Source organism: Haplochromis burtoni, unplaced genomic scaffold (assembly GCF_018398535.1).
Source record: "Haplochromis burtoni strain Fernald_Lab_line unplaced genomic scaffold, NCSU_Asbu1 Contig_41, whole genome shotgun sequence".
Lineage (NCBI taxonomy): Eukaryota > Metazoa > Chordata > Actinopteri > Cichliformes > Cichlidae > Haplochromis > Haplochromis burtoni.
In genome coordinates, this window is record NW_024582402.1 from 406976 (window position 1) to 430443 (window position 23468).

The following is a 23468-nucleotide window of genomic DNA, read 5'->3' on the forward strand; positions in this document are numbered from 1 at the left end:
TAAATTTGAATTTTGAGGGTTTTTTTACTTCTATGTTACACTATTTCCTTTTCAAGAAAGGACAATATCAGATTGAAAGCTTGTGTGATAGAAGTCTTTATAAGGTCTGTAGCGATGTTTTAGGTATGAATATTCCATCTTTTAGTAACTGTGTCCATGTTATTGGCACCAGAGGAGCAGCAGTCTGGTTAACTTGTAACTGGAATTTTGTAAAAAGTTTGTCTGTCAGTTTGGTCTGAAGGGAAATGCTTATTCCCACATTTATTCTCCCTTATTCTTTTTATTTTATGGCTGTTGCATTTATACTGCCTGCAGCTCTTAATGGAGCTTGTTTTCTCACCTCAGTGCATGCTGACCCACTTGACCAGCCACTCGGTGTATTTCCAATAACGCTGTTGACAGCTGGTTTTCGGTTGCTCCTGTCTGATGCTGCAAACAGTCACAAAGTGCTGAACTGTATTTGTGTGACAGACTCAGGGATATATTCATACACACCAGCTATTGTACACATAAATGCACACATTGCAGATATTCTGTGGGAGATATTTTATGGCACTGTGTGTCTAAGAATGGAAAAACAAGCTTTCCAGGAAGCATGGACAGTTTCTTCTATTTCCTTTCCTGATCAAATCTACAAGCTGGTAAATTCCTAAATAGCCTCTTAAGCCATCTAACCTTAATAAATTCTCTTTGCATTTATGTCTTCTTAGTTTTGATGTGGAGAATGGATTGTCTGTGGGACGCAGCCCACTGGACCCTCAGGCCAGCCCTAACTCCGGTCTGGCCCGACCGACCAATTTCCCTCACAGCCAGCGGAGGGAATCTTTCCTCTACCGCTCTGACTCCGACTTTGACCTTTCACCCAAAGGTCCCTCCAGAAACTCCTCCACTGCCAGTGACCTGTAAGTCCACCAGTTGAAACTGTTAATCCTCTGTCTCTATGTATTGAGAGGGGCCTAAAACAAACCCTTTGGATAAATCCAATGCCCCGCCTAGGAATCTTGTTGCTTTACATGTAGTAATCTGTTGATATCAAGTTCTCTAAAAGTAAAAAAGAGCTTTTTACATCTGAAAAACACGGGTAAAAGTTTTCAAAGTATCAACAGCCATTCCTGATGCTGTGCTTTTTATCCTAAAGGAATACCACTAGGATCACATGGATCATATTTGCATTTCTGCTTTTCTGTTCTTCTCTATCTGTTTGAGCTCAGAGGTTTCCGGGCTGGAGAAGCAGTTTTGTGCCTCGATTTACATGCTGGCTCCCTTACCTGTTTGCAGTTTGAGTTCTGAAGCCAAATTGTCACGCAGTTTAACTTTTTTACTTGTTTTTCATAGGGTGAGGAGGACTGTTAAGAAAGGTCCACCTTGAGAAGACTGAGCTTTCTCAAATACTTTATTAGGACATGCTATGTATTGCTTGCAGCTGTTTTCCCATCACAAAGTGCTTGAATGTCAAATCTATTCCACTGGGATTCTAAAGAAAGGAATATTTTGTTTGTTTTTCTGTGTGTCTCAGTTACATCCCCAAGCAAGACATTATAGATTTCATGCTATCTAAAAAAAAAGAAAGAAAGAAAGAAAACCTTCAGTTTTGTAATTGAAGCAGTCACAGATTTCTTCAACCTCTTGCCTATCTGTTTTTAAAGGGAAGAAAGCTTGAAGCATTGGGAAGTCAACTGGTTGTCATCTCGGTGAGAAGAACATGATAAACAAAATAAATTAGGGCGAAAATAAACCCACACTGGCTCTGTTCCCTGAAGGCCTCTTCTGCATTCCCTCTGGATGGCTTCATGATCATTTCCCTCCTTTCTCCCGATGACTAAATATCAAAAACCTCTCTTGTGACCCCTGTCAGGCTCTCTAAAACACCCCGTTCTGTTTTGTTTGTTCTTGCATGCGATGCTTAATCAGAGCGGAGTCAAGTATAATAACACACTTTTGGGGTTTTTTTTACTCATATTTAACTGTTCATAACGTGTCGCCCACCCTTTCCACCTCACCCCGACTGTTTCCTCACCGGCCTCACTAGAAGCAGTGCATGTCTTTAATAAATTAAAATAAACTATAATAGATACGAGGAAGGTTTCTTTTTATCACTTTTTGGTATCACAGTTTAGGGATTTATAGTTGAGCTTCTCAGTATTTTGTGTTTTTTCATGCTTTTTTCCTCTTGTGTGTCTTTTCTGCAGACATACAGAAGACATGATAGTCACACCGTTTGCACAGGTGAGTCCTCTGAAATCTTTTTCCAGTCAGCCTGTTTTACTTATTGTGTTATTTGAAAATTTGGCAGATGGACAAATTAAGAAAAAAAAAACAGCCTCCAGATGGTATGAGACTGGGTTTTAGTGCTCTACCGGAACATCCCCTCAGGATCATGTTGGCCCTGCGACAGGATCAGCATCCCGCTGGTGTTGCCTAGCTCTTGCGTGGGATGTGCGTCACTCCTGTGCTCACTTTACACAGTGAAAGGAGCTGAGAATCCAATACTGCTGGATCATGCTGTTTAAGATATGCATGGTGGCAGATAAGGCTCATGCATGGATCAAGTCTGGACATCTGATACTCTGTGGGCTTTCTCCTCATGCTGAGTCAGTGTTTGGTGACAGATGCAGTGGCAGACGTGACCTAGAGGAGTGTCAGTGATGCTATGAAAACATCAGAAAGGGAGTGGGGGATGCCTTTGGGTAGCACATCTGCCAAGAGTGGAGAGCCACAGTATCAAATGATAGTCAGTGATTTGTGTTGAGAAGCTCTTGTTCAATGAAAGTGGAAGCTTTTATGAGCATTTAAAGCTACACTTCATCACATTACAAATGCGTCATTTGATGAACTCGTACATTCACTCCTTTGTTCCTCTCGTAGGTCCTCGCCAGCCTGAGGACGGTCCGAAGTAACTTTGCCGTCATAACCGGCCAGCAAGATCGCACGGCCAGCAAGTAGGCGTTTTGGAGACTTCCTAAGTCTTTTTGCTCTTTCACCACCACACCTGACTTGTGTCTTTAATATGTTCACTTTGGATGGTCTCTGTCTACAGAACACGATCTTCAGGCAGCAACCCACCATCCATGTGCAAGACCAGCCTCGCAGGTTGGTAGCGGCTTTGGAATGAGATATTTACTTATTAGCCCAAAATACACACTGGTTAAAAAACAAACAAACAAACAAACAAAAAACACATACACACACACACACAAACACACACAGATGGCAAGGATATTAACACGATTGGGAATTGGGAAATCTGGGTTACTGGAAACACATCACAGCTGTTTAATTAGTAAGCGAATGTTGTTCAACAACACATGAAATCCAGTGGTGGGCAAGTATTCCAGCCATGTGCCTGTAATGATGATTTTTTTTAATGCTTATTGTAAGTCACTTGTATCCTCATCCCATGGATACAATTACTATGAAACAAAATGCAGCTCAATATTTGAGAGGGAAATACCATTAACATTTCCTCCCTGATGAAATTTAATATATATATATATGTGTGTGATATACATACAGAGGAGCCTCACCAGCAGCTGGCCATAGAGACTCTAGATGAGCTGGACTGGTGTCTGGAGCAACTAGAGACGCTGAAAACCCGACACTCTGTCAGTGAGATGGCTTCCAACAAGGTACTTTAACAAAACACTAACACACTACCAACAGCCTGCTAAGTTAGAAGCTGGTAATTTAGGCAACTGAAAGACTGGATGAAAGTTTGTTGCTCTTTTGGACATTTCACACACACACACACACGAGTGAATCTTGCAGTTGTAGAAAATGGATTAAGTGCAAGGTTGGGAGCATAAACATCTGCTGTAGTTGCTTAAAAGACGTATGAGGGTCAGAGAGATGAAGTTTTGAAGACAGGGTCCTCTGGTCCTGCTCTAATTGCAAGTTGGAAGCTTATTGGACTGTCCTTGTATATTTTGGAGGGCTTTTGGTATAGAAAGCACCAGAGAACAAACCTTGGAGGCTGATTATGCCATTATTCCTGTATATGTCTATTTTTAGACCTCACCGCTGGGAAAGGTGCTCAATCTGCAGCCGTGCGGTCATTTTCTTCCAGCTTACTGTTGTCATTTCCCCTTTTTGAAATGAAATGCATCCGATTTCTTTTTAGAATGGATAATATAGACAGTACATGAGGCATGTTCATTTTCATGCTTTATGAATGGATGTTTTCTTTGGCTGTGCTTTTTTCCTGCCCAAATTAGAAAAGGCCCCAAATACGACACTAAACCCAAGGATTGTGTGTGGCCTGTCGTAAATACAATTACCATCACCGATGCTTTAACCAAGCTGAAGGCTCATTAACACAAAGAATCCATCATGAAAATATGAATAGAAGCCCCCATCTGTCCGCAGATGGAAGAAGCTTACATGCATAGGATGATTCCCGGCATGCAGATGGGGACTAGAAACAGGGACACACCTTTTTCCCTGAATCATATGCAGAAACATGTGAATGAGTAGTGGGGGTGGGAGTGGGAGTGGGAGAGATGTTGCACTGGATGAAATGGAATCCTCACCGTGCATGCTTCCTCCATCCTTCCCTCTCCTCTCCGATCAGCACTCACAAACACCCACTTCATAGAAGCGTCCAAACATAAGGAAACAGACCTCTTCTCATCACATAAATCTGAATTACATTATTAACCAATCACGTACCGTGCCTGCTTCCTGCTTCCTGCTTCATGCATACACCATTCCACACGTCACTCACGTGGCAGCGGAGGGGAGTTTCGCTGGAGGCACCCCCCCTCCCACGCCCACTCCTCTCCCCAGCCCCCACAATTGCTGCAGATCAGTCAATGAGCTAAAGAAAAGAATTATCCATGCCGGCCCTTGGGAACAACGACAGGTGCATGGGAGGCTGAAGTGAACAATGTTTCTGCATCCCTGACGACCTTATCGAACCGCTTTGTTAAACTGGATCTTTACTGACCCTAGAAAGGGTCTTTGAGGAATCGTGCAACCTCTTTTAATCACTGAGTTATTTATATGTGAGTAGGGTATTTAAAAAAGAGCTTTTTACATGCCGCATAGGCATTTTTTTCCTCCTCTGATGGTAATTACTACCAAGTTTGAATTTTGTATAAAAGTGAATAAATCAGCTTAACATTAAGACCACTGTAATTATCCTTCAATATTTTCTATCTGCTTCTGAGCACGATTTAGCTGTGAGTGAACTTTTGGAGCCCGCTTTAAGCATTTCTTTGTCAAAGCATTTTGTCTTTTGTTCCTCTGATTGTGTTAATGGTCAGGGCACCCAAGTCTCTGTGGTGCGTGATGTACTATTTTTATTTTTGGCTACAAGAATGAACCCTCCTCCCCATCCATTCAAAGCTTTTCCTTCATACCTTCAAACTTGGTGCACATGGTGTGTCTCACAACCTCACTCTGCCCTGCCTACTGTGTATGTCTCGTGGCCAATGACGGCTCTCTGTTTCGCTACACGCTGCTGCAGCGGGTGTCTGATTGGCTGCTATTCTTAGGCATTTTTGAAAGGAGGTGGAGATTAGAGTACCCCATTCTCCCTCTGTTTACACACATAGTGGGCAGGCAGTAACTGAGTGAATGAGGGAGAGTCGGGGAGAGTCTGCCTTCTCTGCCTTGCATCCTGGCATCCAGCAGCATTCCCACATACATATGCTTCAATTCTCCTGTTCTTCCACAGACTTATAATCAAAGCTTCTGCAGCACTCGCTGGTGGATTTTTCCGAGACAGGCAGCTCTGTCGAACAGGCGTGTTAAACCTGAGAGCTCACTCGTTTTATTTTTGCTCCCATGCTTGACTTTACGCTGAAATGCCAGAAGTGACTTATTTCATCTCCATCTCGTTGATGTTCATTCAGGTGAGGAGAGGGGAGGAGAGGGATGAACTGGGTGGGAGGGTAGGAGACTCCCTGAGGTTCACGTGTTGCTTGTTTTCTGACTTTCTCTGAGACTCAACACGTCTTATGTCAGCATGATCTGTGGCATCTGCTACCTTGTATTTGACTGAACCGTTTGCAGGTTTTGAGAGAGAGTGATTTGCTTGTAAAGTGTTTCTTTTCTACGTTGTTGTTAAGAGATAACTGTTGTTCCAGCAGGCGGCTGAGTTGATCCGACCTAGTCTGTCCACAGTTTAGCAAACAGAGTGTTTGATCAAGCTCATTGATGCTTGCATGTGTTTGTCCTCAGTTCAAGAGGATGCTGAACCGAGAGCTCAGCCAGCTGTCAGAAACCAGCCGCTCAGGGAACCAGGTGTCTGAATTCATCTCCAGCACCTTTCTGGGTAAATATGCCGTCTTTGTACGCTACACACTGCTGCACATACATGTAGATATGCATGTAAATCACAGGACAGTGCTCAGACAGGAGTAGTTGAAATGCATGACAGCAGGAAAGTTAGTGTTAGTGGTGCATTTCTGTTTTCATCACTGTTAACTGGATGACTTTCACTGGCAGAGAAACAACATGACATGGACATCATGTCTCCCCCGACCAAGGAGAAAGACAAGAAAAAGCGTCCTATGTCCCAGATCAGCGGTGTGAAGAAGGCCACCCACAGTCCCAGCCTCGCTCCTTCAACCATTCCTCGATTTGGGGTCAATGCTAGCCAGGAAGGACTCCTAGCTAAGGTGTGAGGACTAGTTCATTTGTTATTTCCCTGAGGCTAATTCTCTATTTTTTCCCGCATACTGAATGTTGTTTAATATATGTATTTATACTTTCTCACTGACAGGAACTTGAGGATATAAATCGATGGGGTATTGACATCTTTAAGGTCTCTGAGTATTCTGGGAATCGCCCACTGACAGTCACCATGTACACCATTTTCCAGGTACATCACAGCACACAGCGTACTGTATGGCTCCTGTACTTTATAGCCTCAAACACGGCACAGCAAACAAGTGCATAATGAATTTACTGAAGTCAATATAGTCAATGAAGCAATGACTTAACAAACAATTTGTAATCAGTCATTTATCTTTACCTTGGATGAGCCATCCTCTCCTCTGCTGTTGCAGGAACGTGAGCTGCTGAAGTCCTTTAAGATTCCAGTGGATACTTTCATTACCTTCACGATGACTTTGGAGGACCACTATCATGCTGATGTGGCCTACCACAACAACATCCATGCTGCAGACGTGGTCCAATCAACACACGTGCTGCTGTCCACACCTGCACTGGAGGTAATCGCTCAAATACACAGTCCAGGTTGATGCCCTCACATACACGCACGCATACACACAAAACTAACCGTCTCTCTTTGTGTGTCATCCAAGGCTGTGTTTACTGATCTGGAGATCCTCGCTGCGCTGTTCGCCAGCGCCATCCACGACGTGGATCACCCCGGAGTTTCCAATCAGTTTCTCATCAACACCAGTGAGTTTGCTCGTAGCTCTGCAGGGATTATCTGAATGTGTGTGGGTGCTGAGTGTATTTAACTATGTAGCTGACGAGATCGTGATTTATTTTACATTCAGAGTTTTTTATGCCTTTTTGTCTTCAGACTCAGAGCTGGCCCTGATGTACAATGACTTGTCAGTGCTAGAGAATCACCACCTGGCTGTAGGCTTTAAGCTTCTGCAGGAAGACAACTGTGATATTTTTCAGAATCTCAACAAAAAGCAGCGTCAGTCGCTTCGCAAAATGGTCATCGACATGGTGAGTGGACCATTAAGATCGTAGACGTGCAGTATAGCTCCACTCAGCTTAGGCCTTCTTTTTCCCCAGTGACTTCTGTTTGGTTTAATGTGTTTAATGTTGTTCTTGCAGGTGCTCGCCACAGATATGTCCAAACACATGAACCTGTTAGCAGACCTGAAGACCATGGTGGAGACTAAGAAAGTCACCAGCCTGGGAGTCCTGCTTTTAGACAACTATTCAGATCGCATACAGGTGAGAACTCTTTTTATACAAAGATAGAATCAATCTAATCTAATCTATATATTTGACATGTGACAACACCTGTTTAATTTGCCACTGCAGGTTCTTCAGAACATGGTACACTGTGCAGACCTGAGTAACCCGACCAAACCTCTCGAGCTGTACCGCCAGTGGACAGACCGCATCATGGTGGAGTTCTTCACACAGGGAGACAGAGAGAGAGAGAAAGGCATGGAGATCAGCCCCATGTGTGACAAGCACAATGCTTCAGTAGAAAAGAACCAGGTGGGAAATAACCTAAACCGCGAGCTTAGCCTCAAAATCAAATTCATGTATTTTTCCTCTTGGTGCTGTTCGTCAGCCTAGATTTAGATTGTTCTGTTGTGAGGGGGTTTTGGAGATCCCTTCTCTTTTATATAATGGAACTAAAAAGGCACTGAAGTGGTCCTCAAAATACATTTTATGATGAACCTGATGGTTAATGATAGGGAGACAGCCTGTAAAAATTAGCCGTATCTAGCTTCATGCTTCCTGTGGTTGATGGATGTAGACGTCAGGAAGAAAACTAGTTCGGATACAAAACCGCTCACGGAAAGATGGAGTTCTTTGATTAAGTCAAAGCATTACTGCTGAGTTTGTTATTCGCAGTCTTAAACATTGCTTTCTCTTTCAGGTGGGTTTCATCGACTACATCGTTCATCCTCTGTGGGAAACATGGGCCGACCTGGTGCACCCTGATGCGCAGGACATCCTGGACACGCTGGAGGATAACAGAGAGTGGTATCAGAGCATGATCCCCCACAGCCCATCACCTCACCCAGAGGGCCAGGAGGAGGAGGAGGAGGAGGAGGAAGATGCCTTTGCAGGGGAAGCTTCGGCACACGGTCGGGGTAGCGGGTCTGCTTCTGCTGACAAGTTTCAGTTTAAGCTGACCTTAGAAGAAGAGGGGGAGTCTGACACAGAGAGTCCACCTGAGGAAGAGGAGGGCCACAGCAGCAGCAGGAGGCATGAAATCTACAGATCCGATTCGGCCTCTCCTGCATCTCGAAGGCTTCCCAAAATGCTTACAAGTGACTCGGGCAGGACGTTTTCTTTAGACTCGGAGAAAGATATGGCAGAAGAAAGAGAAACAGATGAAGGCGTCTCTGGGGTTCCACGCTTTCGAATTGGCACATAGCACCAGTCAATAGTTTCGACTCTTTCGACTTTCTTTCGTTTAATTATTCTTGATTTCAGTGCCTCGCCCTCTGTCACACCCCACCTTCCACTTCGAGCAAACGCCACCACCTCTGTTTTTCTGCAGATGGGGTTTAAGAGCTGGACTCAAGGTGGGGAGTACGGGAGTGCGGGAGGCTGTGGGGGAGGACTGAGAAAGTCTGCAGTTTCACATAGCAGTCACTTGCACTGGAGAGAGACAGATAGGCCCAGTCGCTGTTCCAGTAAGGACAGGAAATCTGTGTCTCTCACTCAGACAAATTGTGGCTGAAGTTCCACAGAGACGATAAGAAGTTAGAAAAATACACGCTTTTCTACCAGCTAGCCTAAAGTCCGCTACGACTAAAGACAGACGTGTCTTCCTCTAACGGAGTATTTTTTTTGTGTGAAAGAAGCGAGGAAGTGATGAATGACTGCGAAAACACAACAAAGTCTTTTAAGACTTCTTGCCAAACTTGCAAATGCTGGTTTGCCTGCCTTTTGGGGGTTTTTTTGGTTTTTAATTTTTAGTAAGTTTTTTTTTAAATTCAGTTGTCTGTTATTTAGATTCACACACAGTAAATTGAAGCTACAGCTAACAGCAAACTTGAAAGAAGTGTAAGCAAATTCATAGCACAAAAAGAAGAGCTATGAAGGATTTTTTTTGCAAAACACCTTAAATGTAGCAGATATTTGAAGTGACTCTATCACTGTGTTTGTATACATGCAGTAGCACTCCTTTCAGCTGGTGTTGCACAGCCGATTTAATTGTACTCAGCAGTAAAGTTGCTTTAATGATTATAACGACTGAGCTGGCACCGCATATTGTTTTTCTTGTTTTCAGATGTATTATTTCCATTTTTAATAATCTTAATGAGATATAGTCAGCAACAAAACTGAGCCAGGGTCAGTGTAGCGTTAGGCGCTCTAGGAGTTACATCCAGAGCGATGTGGGCTGTGCTTATGGTGCCTCCCAGTGTCCACATGTGGAACTAAAGTTCTGGTACTGTGGTAAATGATTTGCAAGTTCTTACATTGAAAACATATTTAACTGTAGGACTACCCAAAAAAATGTCGGTTATTTTTCTGTTTTTGTTGCTTTATTGTTTGGATTATTTTTATTTGATTTGATGTTTGGCGCCCATTTGATCAGTTTGCCTTCAAGTTTTAGCACTTTGCAGTTTTGTTCATAGGTAGCCTTTGTTTTTGTCTGTTTTTAAGGGCTCGAGCCAAAACATGAACTCATTGGAGGCTTTTGACTGAGAAACACTAACTAGCACAGACATCATGAAAAAAAAAAAAAACATAAAAAGAAAAAAGAAAAAAAAACTCAGTGTCACAGTAGAGTTACGAGTACATTAAGCTATTAGAGTTCCATTATTCTTACTTCACAGCATCTACCTACTGAAATAGTGTTTTTGGTAACATCCACTAGCATAGATTACTGCACTAATGAGGGCAGTGTCTTGATGAGGTTGTAATGACAGATGTTAGCATCGCTGTAACTGTAAAAACCCAGGAGGTTACAAAGAGCCAGTTCCCTGTGCCTGAATCTCCCCTCTTTTTTTCCCCCTCTCATTGATCAGTACTTTGCTCTCCACAGGGACACGCCGGTAGTCAATGACAAAACAAGTGCCAAGCAAGCATGACACAACCCGTACTGTAATTTCCATTTTGCCACTGGCTACTTTCCATCAGTGACTGATAAAGTTGGTTGATTGTAGCACCCAGTGTGCCAATCTGACCTCAGTGTCTCTGCTCTTTTCTCTCTCTCTCTCTCTCACTGAACTCCTGTTCGAACCGTAACAGTAACTGATATTGTCTTAAAACAGTGACGTGTTTGTTGTCCGGGTGAATGAGTTTTCTTTCTCATGTTTTTCTTTTTCTTTTCTTTTCTTTCTTTTTTTTTGAAGTATTTGCTAAAAAGAAGGAAAAAAACTCAAAGCACTTTGTACGGTTCTCTCACACTTCTGCACTTTTCTGTTGACGGACGGCCTGGTAGTTTAATTGAATTGGATGAGCTGGACCATTGATGCTCAGAAGGGCTGAAGTTCCTTGTCTTGTCTTGTTTTTTCTTTTCTTTGGTCCTTTTTATAATGAACTAATTGACTGTGCAAAAGAAGTGTTTTGTTGAGATGTGTGACATTAGCTGCCGGATTCAAACACTATGAAAGTAATGCAGAGAACTTACCAAACTCATCCTGTCGAGAAACTTTTTTATTACCATGAAACAGTGTAACTTATGTTTTAAATGTGTGACTGAGCTTTCTTTCTTCCTTTTTTTTGTTTTTTTTTTTTGAAGCCTTATTTTTAACTTGGGATTTTTTTCTGGTCACTGACATGCTGGAGTAAAACATGTGCAATCCTTTCTGTAGCCGACGACTCAACTCTCAAAGATGCCTTCAACACCAAAGGACTATTTAACAACATTATAACCAGCACAACATGCAAAGAGTCAGTGTGTGTCTCTCTGTGTGTCACTAATTCATAGTGTTCTTTTTCCTCACAGTACTTTGTGTACAGTTTATTTATTGCTTCTGTATTACCTGTCAGCAACGATGTGACAGAGAAGTAGCTTTTTTTTTTTTTAGTCTAAGGTTTTAATACTCACACGTGGCTTCATGTGTGAGAAACTTTTCCTTTTCACTTCTAATATAAAATTATACATGAGCGAATACTCACTTTCACTTTTCTCTTGGTGTAAAAATTGCTGAGTGACAGATTTCCGTCTGGGTTTTCTGGATCACGTCCTATCGCCTGTCTTCCTCTGTCATCACTGATCTGATCGCATCACGTGTTCATAAAGGATCTCGGAGTACGTGCGCTCATCTGAAAGCTCTTTGACTCTTAGTGAAGATGTCACGTTGTCGAACAGTCTCAACAGCCAACCAAGACCAGTATTTCTGTGCGTGGAGATTTTTATGAATGTGTGTCATAAACTGAAACTCTGCAGCTTTGACAATCCAACTCTGCTGTTTAACTGTGGCTGCGTTAGCCCTCTGTCCAACTAGAACTGTATGCCTTGCCAATAAAGGAAAAGCTCTTCACTTTGTGATGTCCCGTTTTCTCCTTTTATGAGAAAAGCAAGTCATAAATGCATTTATCACTTAAAGGAAATGAGTATTGATTACTGCTTTTTTAAAAGTAGCTCCAAAGAGAATGCGTTTCTACGTGACACTGCAGACAAACATTGTTCAATGCTAATTTTATTTTCAGTTCTAATTTCCAAAGGGTGGATCTCGCTCTGTGAAAGCTCCAGCCTCGTGTCACCTTAAGTGGATAACAGATTAAGATGATAAATGGTTGTATTTAAAGACATCTTATCTTAAAGACCTTATAGTATCATATCACCCCAACAGAGCACTTCACTTTTGGACTGCTGGCTTACTTCTTAATATATTTAAAAGTAGTTTGAGAGGTACCTCTTCTGTGGAAACAGCTCCCAGTTTGTAATGTATTTAGGTGATTCACAGACACCCTCTCGACCTTTAAGATAAGGCTTCAAACTTTCCTTTATGATAAAGTTTATGGTTAGGGAGTGGATCAGGTGACCCTGGATAGTCCCTACCACTTGGCATTTATCATTAATTATTATTCATCTCTAGTTTTCTTTCACAACCTGTCTTTTGTTCTGTCTCCCTTCACTCCCTTCCCCTCACGGAGCCTGGTCCTGCTCGAGGTTTCTTCCTGTTAAAAGGAAGTTTTTCATGTCACCAAGTGCTTGGTCATGGGGGTCGTTTGGTTGTTGTGGTTTTCTCTCTTTTATTGTAGGTTTGTTGCCTTACAATATAAAGCGCCACGAGATAACTATTGTTGTGATTTGGTGTCATGTAAATAAAGCTAAATTTAATCAATTTTAATTGAATGTATTGAACTGAATGCTGAGTTTTGGAGATTAGTGCAAAATATGTATTATACCTTGCAATTAAAATGTAGTAATAAAAAAAATTAAGAAACACAATGCTATACATCAAGGAGTGATAAGATGAATATTTATTTCTGTATTTTATCCTACCTAAGTACTGCACCAAACTTTAATCAGTTCGAGACACAGAATACCCAGTGGTACTTGGAGTAGAGTTTTACTTAACTTTATCAAGCTACAGGATGGTTTATGCATGTATGTTAACTCTCATGTAACTCTCAAATTCTCCGAGTTCGTTTTATTAGAGCCTGTCCTCTCTTTTGGCCAGTTTAAGAAAGAAAACGCACGCAGCGCTGTATGGTCACTCTGGCAATGTTGAAGTCTTTTCTCTTCTCTGATTGGTCAAGTCTCATGCCAATCATTCTTACACTTAGCAACTGCTTATGCCGGAGGCAGCCAATCAAGGAGCGTAAGAGCTACTGCAGGTGCAAAGCAGGGCTAGCCGCTGCAGTAAAGCCGAAGAGAAAACACATTTCATGGTAAATCCCTGCGTTTTTTGTTATTTCTAGGCCTTGTCAAGTGTGACAGTAGCAGCAGAAAGCATGTGGGTTATAAATCGGTTATATAGTCTGAGATTTTGATAGCGTGTTTAGCCGTAAATTAAGAGGAGTAACCTTCATTTGACATAGCTGGGATGCTTAGCTAGCCCCTGCTGCCACATATAAATACTAGTAACGGTGGCTGTTGTGTTAGCATTAAAGGTAGCCGAATTCAGATTATTTGTAGAAACACCTCCGTTTTATGCGCAATGCGTTAATTTATTTTAATCCCCTTTGTTACCTTTCGTGGTGGCTAAGGTGCATGAAAGCGCGTTATAGTGTTACCATGTATTTCTCTAGCTAAAGTGAACCAACCTGTCAATTTCTGGCTTATTCTCAGCGGAGCTAAGATCCGGTGTTAATTGGTGGTGTGGTTCAAGCCATTTAAATTAGCGACGTGATGTGAGAGGGCACTACTGTTTGGGCCGTTTCCAAAATACAATGCCCTACGAAGCACATTCTGGCCCACCATACGGGCATCCATAATTGGCTGTACAGCCAAGCGCTTCGCGCAGGTCCCAGCCCTCCTTGGATGGGAAAGGGTAGTCAGTTTAGCTGACGCTTAGCCTGCTAAGCCTTAGTACTTCCGGCCTCTTATCTGTGTGGAGTGGAGGCGTGCATTTCTTATCCAACCTGTGTTGATATGACGTAGAAACGCTCGTGTCTCTGATCTGTTTTTGGCTGGATGTGACGCAGCATCTGAGCGAAACGGCATCAGTTTTCATTCCTGTCCTGATACATCCAAGGCAGTAGCTTAAAAATCTCACGCAACAGACCGTAATGCCATTATCTAGCCCCATCAGGGGTATGCATGAGGCTGTTTTTAGTTATGATCTCGTGTAAGATTGCAGTAATACCCTCTATCAGACCATCCTTGTAGTGCTGGAAACTTACACAAGTTTATGGCTATATTTTTAGACTATTTCCTTTTCAGAACATATTTGTCTGCTGTAAGGCTCACTTGATACACAAGAGATGTCAGCATGCGATGAAATGAGGCACATCTTATTGAGTTCATGATGCCGTAATTGTTGCATCATATTATTTTCAGAGCTCAGGTACTTTCTGCAATAGAGTTGATCTCTATGTGGTACATGCATTTCAGAGCTCTGTGCCTTTGAGTTGTTGACTTCCTTACTCAGACAAATGTTGGTTTAGAAAAAAAAAGAGGCTTCAAAGGATGTTTGTGGGTAATATAGATTGATTTGGCTTTTCTGTGCGTCTGTAGTTTTCTTCTGATGCTTTTCCTGTCTGTTTGATCTGGTTAAAATTTAGCCAGAAAACTGAATATTTCACCACCTAAAGACTAACTGGAAAATGCATGAAAATTATAGAATTCAACATGTTCAACAGGATTCAACAGAACAGTAGCTAGATGGAAGTGCTTGCTGGCCATGTTGATTGGCCCAGTGTTTCCATCGGCTGAGTTCACCTGAATCCTCACTAATTTGTAGTTTTTCTTGCAGTCAGTATTTTCACATTTTAATACCATCAGAAGTCTTTCACCAGACCATCTAATCAGATAGTTTAAGGGTTTCTTTTACGCAGTGATCTGAATGAAAAAAATAAAGTAAAAGCTCTTTAATGTGCCAGCATATTTCAATTTGACAGATTTCTACTCAATTTTGCTGAAGGCTGGTAGAAACTCTCCTCTTTCTCTTTCAAGCAACAGTACCTACAGCTTGCAGGAGAGAGTTTAAAGCATGGATGTCAAACTCATTTTACATCAGAGGCCACATACAGCTCGCTTTTATGTGGGCAATGAAATGTGTCTTTCTCTCAGTGTACAGAAAGAGATATGCTAATATAATCAGATATGTTAATATAAGAAAAAGAAGCACCGTTTCAGAAGTATGCTTCAGTTTTTCTGCATGAGAAAGGATTGCTGCTATAGTAAATGAAAGAAATCTGCCAGTGTGACTCTTTGAGCTTAAATTATAAGAAGTTAACTTGTAAAACTACAGAAATCTATAACTTCATTGCTTTGGTGTCGTATGAATCACCCTGGGAGACCTCTTTATTTGTAGAAAAAGCTGTAAAACTTGTGAAAATACAGTTAAAAGTCTTGAATTTATATCCAGCTTCACAATTTTGAAAGCCATCCAAAGGGCCAGGCATTATGTTTGACACTCCTGGTCTAAAGAGTGGACACAGTATTTATTTCACTACAAAAAATATATTAGTCCCACGTGTGGGACTAATAAAGGTTATCTTATCTTATCTTATCTTAGTTACTAATTAGTTTTCTGATATAGATTTACAGTAAATATAATGCAAAATAAATGTACTAATAAACAATTTTCTACTCTTGTAGATAATTCTAGGAGTATATAAAACAATTAAACTGTCTTTTTGCAGGTTAGTAAAGCTCTGATCTGCTGGCTGAGGGAATAGTGGGTGGAAAAATGTTCTGATGGGTACTGCACCAATCATTAAGTTTCTCAGCCACCAGCAGAGGAATTGTTTATTTAATTAAGGAGTTACTGTCACGAATACATGGCCTGCAAATTTGCTGGAAGTAAATATAACAAATACAACACATCTGCAACAAATTTGTTGCTGTTTTTTCAGGTTGCACAAATGTAGTTTGCAGTATTTTAAGTTGTTGTACTGTGCATACTGTAACGTGTTTCTGCTGTTTCATGCAAAGTAACATTGCACGCTGTTTCCTCAAGCTTTTGTTCTTTATAACTTACTTATGCTTATCCTTGCGTAGATGGCGTCTGCAAATGCCACATACGGGCAGAAGGAGTCTACGGACCAAAACTTTGATTACATGTTTAAAATCCTCATCATTGGCAACAGCAGCGTAGGAAAGACTTCCTTCCTTTTCCGCTATGCAGATGACTCATTCACGCCAGCCTTTGTCAGCACTGTGGGCATCGACTTTAAGGTCAAGACCATCTACAGGAATGACAAGAGGATAAAGCTTCAGATATGGGTGAGAATGTAACGAATAGCACAAAAATAGTACTTGTATGTCTTTATGGAACACACTTAACTCCTGTCAGTGTTTGATTGAAAATGAAAGAAAATTTTATAAGTTCTTACTATCTCCTATATAATCCCATTTTGACGTAATAACCTGTATCCGACATACCGCTGTAGCTCCTTGTGAAACTTCAGGAGGTGAGATTGTAGGTACAGATGGTGTAGTGGTTACCAAAGCAGATCTTTGGATTTAAAATGATAAATGTGGGAAATGAGAGGGTAACTGGTGAAAGGTGTCTGCCAGTCACTGATTGATCCCCAGCGTCTCCATTCCATGTAATGAAGTATCCTTGAGCAAGAAGCTGAACCACAAGGTCTTCCTAGTAAAAGGGAGCTTTTCTTTTGCGCTATCACCAAGCGCTTGCTCATAGGATGTAGTTTGATTGTTGGGTTTTTCTGTTGTTGTTATGATTTGGAGCTGCACATGTATATAAAATTGAATTTAATTGAGTTGTGAATGTATGCGTGATAGTGTGAGTGAGACTTGCAGTAGGCACTATAATATAAGTTCCACTACATTACATAATTTTTAAATGTTCAAACTGAAATCAAGATTTTCTTATGCTGCAGTGGAGTTGGACAGCTGGAGAGCTAATTAAATTGAACCAAATGCAGCCTGCAGTGCGTGCATGTTTATGAGTATTTCTTTTTTTTTAGTGGTTTAAGTCCATATGACTGCTGCACACACTTGCACTCATATTTTTACATGATTGTTATTCTATATAAAACAACAGCAGATTGCAAATCCAGTTTCTCAAAGTTAAAGGAAGTCTATTTATCTGACTAATTATACTCACGGACAGATGGAGACAGCACTTACCGTAAGCGTACTTGTTATACTTGTTTGAAGTCCGCCTGAAGGCCTCACACATAGTTGGTTCATCATTGTGTAGTTTCACTATAATTAAGAGAACGTTGACACCTGAGCGGCGGCTCACACTCACTGCCTGAGCCAATCAGATCCTAGCATGCTCACATGCAGCTTGATACTTTGAAATGTGCAAAATGATAAATCCATTTTGAGAACGTTGCCAGCTAACACTAAACATGAATTCCTCCAGCTTTTCAAACTGGCCAACAAATTAGATTTCATCATATTCAGAGTTATCATGAATTTCCCTTTTACCTTATTGCTTATTAAAATACAGATTTTTCCTGCCCATCGTATTAGTGACAGTGGAGTCTGTCTTATCGTGTGTCGCTAATCAGTACCAGAACTGGCCTCTTCTGTGCCTAGATTCATTTTATTTGTTGTGTAAACCCTTGAAGGGTACTTAATACGAGCCATAAAGCCTGACACTGGAACCAAGTACTCATTACATGAAACACCACAAGAATGTGTAATGCTCATGGGAGTTTGGAGACTCTTGCACAGCCACAAATCCATTGCAGGTGCCTCGTCAGTGTTCTTTGTCCTCTGCTCACAATAATCCTGCATATTCTCAAAAATGTCTCTGAATGTAGGACACTGCTGGGCAGGAGCGCTACAGGACAATCACCACAGCCTACTACAGGGGTGCCATGGGCTTCATCCTCATGTATGACATTACCAATGAGGAATCCTTCAACGCTGTGCAAGACTGGTGAGGGACGGCTGATTGTCTGTCTGTGAGAGTGGTGACTCATTAAGCTGCAATCTTATTTTCTCTTAATTTCGCCCAGCTTTCCTTTTTGAGATGTACAGCTGTGGTTCCACTACATGGAGATAGTCTAATACATCATTAGACTACAGTAGGTCATTATTGAAATCGGCAAACAAATGCACAGTGATGTTAAAAATAACCGTTGGTTTTTCTAACTCTGTGTTTGCAACACAGATGGAAGAAGTGTATGTCACTGCTGAACGAGAAAGAAACGCAGCAGATCGTATGTTAGATAGTTTTCTTCTCAGATCCACACAGCTCTGTGCTGAAGGGATGTGTCAAAATATTTTCTGATTAAATTGCTTTAATGTCAAAAAATGCTTGTGAGATTCTGTGAGTCAGAACATTAAACCATCCTGTTTTTGCAAACAGGTCGACCCAGATCAAGACATACTCGTGGGACAACGCTCAGGTCCTGTTGGTGGGGAACAAGTGTGATATGGAAGATGAGCGAGTGGTGGCTGCAGAGAGGGGCCGGCAGCTGTCAGAACAGCTGGGTAAGTCATTTGGTCAGAATGAAAACTGGACACTGTGTGTGGTGTTGCATCACTCTGGGTGTGTATCTCCCGTTTCCAGGAATATTTGCGTTTATTCCGATGGCCAAGTTTTGATTAGACTGTTTGTTTGCGAGTTTGTCGTTATGGGAGCAAACTTAATGCTTAATATCTGTTTAATGTCCTCTTCAGCTTTGCTGCACTGCATCGTTTCATTTGTGCGTGAAACTGATGTTTGGAGAACGTTAAAGCTGCAGAGAAATGTTATCGTTTGATGTGTGTTTGGGCTTGTGGCCTTCATCACAGCCATCATAAAACATTACAGACAATGTTTTAAGTGGGATGAGAGGTTGTAAGAGTAGTAGTATAATACAGTGCTGTGCAAAAGTCTTGAGCCACTCCTCACTTGTTTATACAAGGAGCCAGACTTTCTTATAATGTTTAGAGTGCTCTTGAACAACAGTCCTCAAGGCTTTCTGAGTTTTTCTTTGGACAGGCACTTTGTTACTAGCAGGCTGTTGGAGAAACACATCATTTGTCACCATTTCTTTAGCTGAATCTATGAAAACTGCCAATTTGACAGACATAAAATAGTTTTTTTCACCAACAAGGTGATGTTCAGTGTGTCAAAAAATGTTTTGAGAAAACTGGACAAGTGGAGGACCCAAGAAGATGTAGCAGGCCTAAAATGTCTGCAGCAGGTAAATCATATCCTTGATTATGTTGTTAAAAATAGGAAAATCAACACAGGACTTAAGAGATGCATCTGACCTTCCAGTTGATCGAGCTGCCTTTTATTAAAGCCTCATCAGAAATGGTCTCAATGGAAGGGCAGCTGTCAAGAAGCCATTCTTAAGGAAGGAAAACATGTTATAAAATGCCATGGTGTGCCAAAATACACAAGAACAAGTACACTGTTGGTCATTAATTGACCTCCCCAGAGCCCAGACCTCAAAAATACTGAAGCATTGTGGGATCATCTTGACAGATAACAGAACAAAAGCAGCCAACATCCAAAGATAAGCTCTGAATGTCCTTCAAGAAGCCTGGAGAACTCTGTTTTTTGCCTTTATATACTTTTTTTGTGTATTTTTGCACGTTTCCCACTATCCTTGCAAAACATAAAGAAATGAGGGGTGGCTGAAGACTTGTGCACAGTACTGTAACTCTAAATTAAAGGCAATTAAGCAAAAGTGAACTGCTAACATGAGCATTACACAAGATATCTGAAGTTTAACAGAGATCAGATCATCAGAACTTAAGAAATTACAAACATGGAAATGCACAAAGAAGCTAAGTAGCTGCAGCTTTGAGAAGGATGTTTTTTATACTCTTAGACTATTTGGTTCGATCTCAGACCACCAGTCAAAGGGAGACAGGTTTTAAAATCTCTTTAGTCCTCTGATATAAAGGAAAATGTCATCAGACTTGAGCTGCCTGCCTGACTAGTCTTGATATGTCTTGCCACGATGAGATCACTGGGTTAAGAGGATAAGCTGCACATTGAAACAATAAGTGTAACCACAGCGCATCTGTCTGTGTCACCCCTTCTGCCAGGTTTTGAGTACTTTGAAGCAAGCGCTAAAGACAACATTAACGTGAAGCAGACATTCGAGCGGCTCGTGGACATCATCTGTGAGAGGATGGCAGAGAGTCTGGATAACAACGACCCCACCATCACCGGAGCTAAACAGGGGCCACAGCTCAGCGAGCAGCCTCAGAGGTCCCATCAGGATTGTGCTTGTTGAACACAGCTACACACACGTCTGCTGTCATGAGATCCACACACCTTGTTGGGTTTTATTTTTGAGTTTTGCTTTCTTTTTGTTTGTTTTCATACCACACACAGAAACTGCCATACATAGAGACAGACGCAAGATGGCTCTTCAGTTCTCCACCCCTCTCACTACACCACAACTACTGTCCACATCAGCCAGTTCCCCCCAAAGATGTGGTGTTCTTAAAGTTTTTGTTGTCAGTAGTACAGAAATTATGAGATTATGCATATTTGGTCAGAGGGGTAAAGAACATTTAACATGGTTACCATCGTAAAAAGTCTTCAATAGCTGCACACGCACTATAACAGAACTGCAAAAGGCCAGTCAGGCTAAGACTACATCATTCCTTATTTTTAATGTGTCTGTGATTGGGTTGAACTCTAAAAGGTTGTGAAGGAGCAGTATTCTCCTCCAGCCTCCACTCCCATTCAGCACCAATGCCTCAGACCTAAATAGATACCAATCATTTGGCAATTCCTCGACATTTATTTCCACTGAAAATATGTTTGTTGCTGTGTTGGTTGATGGTTTTTTTTGTTTTTGAATTGGTCAGGTGTGGTTTTGAGCATGTGAAATCATCTTGTCATAGTTGTGTTTTAGTTTGGTGTCCTTACAGGGTTGTTTGAGAGCTCGTTTCTCTCTTTAATTTAGGGAATTAGTGGAAAAATAGCAAGTTGTGCATATCACTCAACCAATCAAGACATCTATGCTCATGGAGTCTAAAAATGCACTGATCCTGTTGTTTAGGGAGATTTTATACTAAATCAGATCAGAATCAGAAAGACTTTATTTATCCCCAATGTAGTTCATAACAAAACAAAAGTCAACAGAAAAGGTATGACTCATTTACTTTGATAACATTTTGCATCCAAGATTAACAGGACGCTTAATCTGGTTGAAATTCGTACATCACTTAAGAGAACCTGTGCATTCCACCTTAAAGGATGCAGGTATAGGCATTTCTGAATTTGATCATATGGTCAGGTATAGCTGACTAATGTAGAAGATGCGCATGCCACCATAGGAACCGTGGTTGTACAACTTTAAAAAAGAAGCCCATGACTTAAGCTAGTGTGCACATGTGTCAACTTCTTACTGTTCTGTAATAACTCTCGGCTGGCTTGTACTCAGCACCGTGACAGAGAATCAGGAGCCTATTGTTCTCCTACCAAGTCTTTACCACTTCACCATTACAACACTGGAAACACCTGGGTGCAAACTTTTCATAGGCGTACAGTGTGTCAGTTTTAGTTTTGTTATGAAATATGTTAACTTTGAAAATAAGTGGTAGTAATAGAAGTGCATTTCTTTATTCTATGAGTGTAGATATATAATTACTTTGAGGCCTGTCTCAGAAATTTTAAACAAATGTTTATTAGCAGACTCGGAGAGTATGTTAATGCGGCGTTAAAAAAAAAAAAAAAAAGCAACAGAGCCTCTTTTTAACCTTTTTTGTTACTGCTGCTTTTTAGCACAGGACAAAATAAAAGGATACAGGATCTATTTCGCTAACTGAAGAGTGTATAAATGTTTTAAAGGTGAAATGCATATAATATATTAAAGTGAGAATGATTTTGGATATTGGATTCATTCCTGTGCCGTAGTAAGAGGTGCATGTCGTTGATGTTCTTAATGGATTCTGGTTGACTGGATGGTTATCTGTATGAGCTGTTGTCTGATTTGAAATCCCACCTATCATGCAGTTAAGATACTTGGAGGTACCCGGTGGGGCTAAAGGTTTCAGATGTTAAGCCCACAGCCCCCTGCACATTGTATTACTTTCATTCAATGCGTACAATGTGCAGCGTGCACTCACTAGAAAGGCATGTGATTCAGTGTGAGCACTGGTGCAGCACAGTCCTGCCATATCCAGGAAGCCTCTTATGTCTTTGTAGATGATATTTATGTCTTTACGTATTTATTTTTGACAGAATATGATGTTTTTGAGCATGTTAAATTGTGACTCTTATTTCTCCCTTTCTTTCTGTGAGGCTCAGGTTAAGGGATTTGTTTGCTTGTGTATTCAGACATATGCTGAGGCATGCGAAGACATAGCTTCATCACATGAATTATTTATTTTGTATTATTTATAACTTAATTTATTTGTAGTATTCTTCCTAGATTACGCATTGTGTTCTGCACTCGACTTTTTAAGAGATGTTCAGTAGTATTCAATCGCTAAACTGTCCCAGCTTTTAGATGACAGTGTGTTTACAGTGCACAGTGTACAAAGCTTAAGATGATTCCTCGAGAGGAAAGTTAAACATTCCAGTGTAAAACCTCTGCTCATGTCCACATGACTTTGGTGGGAAGTTTGTTTGTCTTTTGATATCAGTTATGTAACTTTTAAGGCTAGGCTGAGCATAGAACAGTTTTGTTTTTGTTTTGTGTTTTTTGACCATCGTCAGCACAGTGAAGCCTCGCTGAAAGTTTTTGAGCACTGTACTCGGGCGTTTGAATGTACAGTTTCTATAAAAAGGGTCTTGATGATGTGTTTAAAGCCAAAAACATTGCTTGTTGGACTTGTGCTATCAAACCTGTCTGGTAGTTTTTCTACTCTGTGCAGCAGCTCCAAACATCAAAAGTGTTTTGGGAATAAAGTGAATATGCTGAACACTTGATTAAAAAGTGATTCTTACCACATTTGTCCTTTTTTTTTTTTTCTTTCTTTCTTTCTTTTCTTTTCTTTTTTAAAATTTTGGTTAGTGTATCTTACTGCAGCTGTAAACTTGCTAATAACTTAGGAAAACACATCCTCCCGTCCAGCTCCTCCTCCTCTTTCCTCACCCTGTTACATATAACCTGTGTAAATAGGAACTTTCTGCCCGTCAGGCATTAGGAATGTGAATTGTGCTGTAACTGTGTAATGCCAGGTTTACTAAAAATAAGGAATCAATAAACAACTTCTCAAAGCTGGAGTTCTGTGTGGATTCAACAACCTCTCCCAAAGTGTGGGTGATTTACAAGAAGTGCACATGTGATGGCTCAGAAATGGTTTAGAGTAAGTTGTACTGTGCCCAGCAGAGGGCACA

General features: G+C 41.1%; 2 protein-coding genes across 9 annotated transcripts in view; both read left to right on the top strand.

The window, feature by feature from the left end:
* The window catches only part of pde4ca (phosphodiesterase 4C, cAMP-specific a), a 52440-nt gene extending 40322 nt beyond the window's left edge, over positions 1–12118 (top strand). For 5 of the 8 annotated variants that reach the window (XM_005920638.2, XM_042219975.1, XM_005920641.2 and 2 more), the window contains 15 exons: positions 711–902; positions 1647–1691; positions 2190–2226; positions 2866–2939; positions 3038–3090; positions 3514–3626; positions 6181–6274; positions 6448–6620; positions 6725–6823; positions 7011–7175; positions 7269–7368; positions 7496–7650; positions 7762–7884; positions 7975–8157; positions 8546–12118. In XM_005920638.2, coding sequence (XP_005920700.1) covers positions 711–902; positions 1647–1691; positions 2190–2226; positions 2866–2939; positions 3038–3090; positions 3514–3626; positions 6181–6274; positions 6448–6620; positions 6725–6823; positions 7011–7175; positions 7269–7368; positions 7496–7650; positions 7762–7884; positions 7975–8157; positions 8546–9049 — 2110 coding nt within the window. In that variant the 3' untranslated portion in view covers positions 9050–12118. Of the gene's footprint in view, positions 1–710; positions 903–1646; positions 1692–2189; positions 2227–2865; positions 2940–3037; positions 3091–3513; positions 3627–4247; positions 5853–6180; positions 6275–6447; positions 6621–6724; positions 6824–7010; positions 7176–7268; positions 7369–7495; positions 7651–7761; positions 7885–7974; positions 8158–8545 lie in introns of those variants that run through there. The other 3 variants (XM_042219976.1, XM_042219977.1, XM_042219978.1) reach the window with 2 other exon arrangements.
* A 1229-nt stretch (positions 12119–13347) lies between these two features.
* LOC102311860 (ras-related protein Rab-3A) lies at positions 13348–23348 on the top strand. The gene is made up of 5 exons (XM_042219980.1): positions 13348–13470; positions 16247–16471; positions 17986–18104; positions 18537–18661; positions 20216–23348. The coding sequence occupies exons 1-5, from the start codon at positions 13468–13470 to the stop codon at positions 20404–20406; spliced, it is 663 nt and encodes a 220-aa protein (XP_042075914.1). The 5' UTR covers positions 13348–13467; the 3' UTR covers positions 20407–23348.
* The last annotated feature ends 120 nt before the right edge of the window (positions 23349–23468 follow it).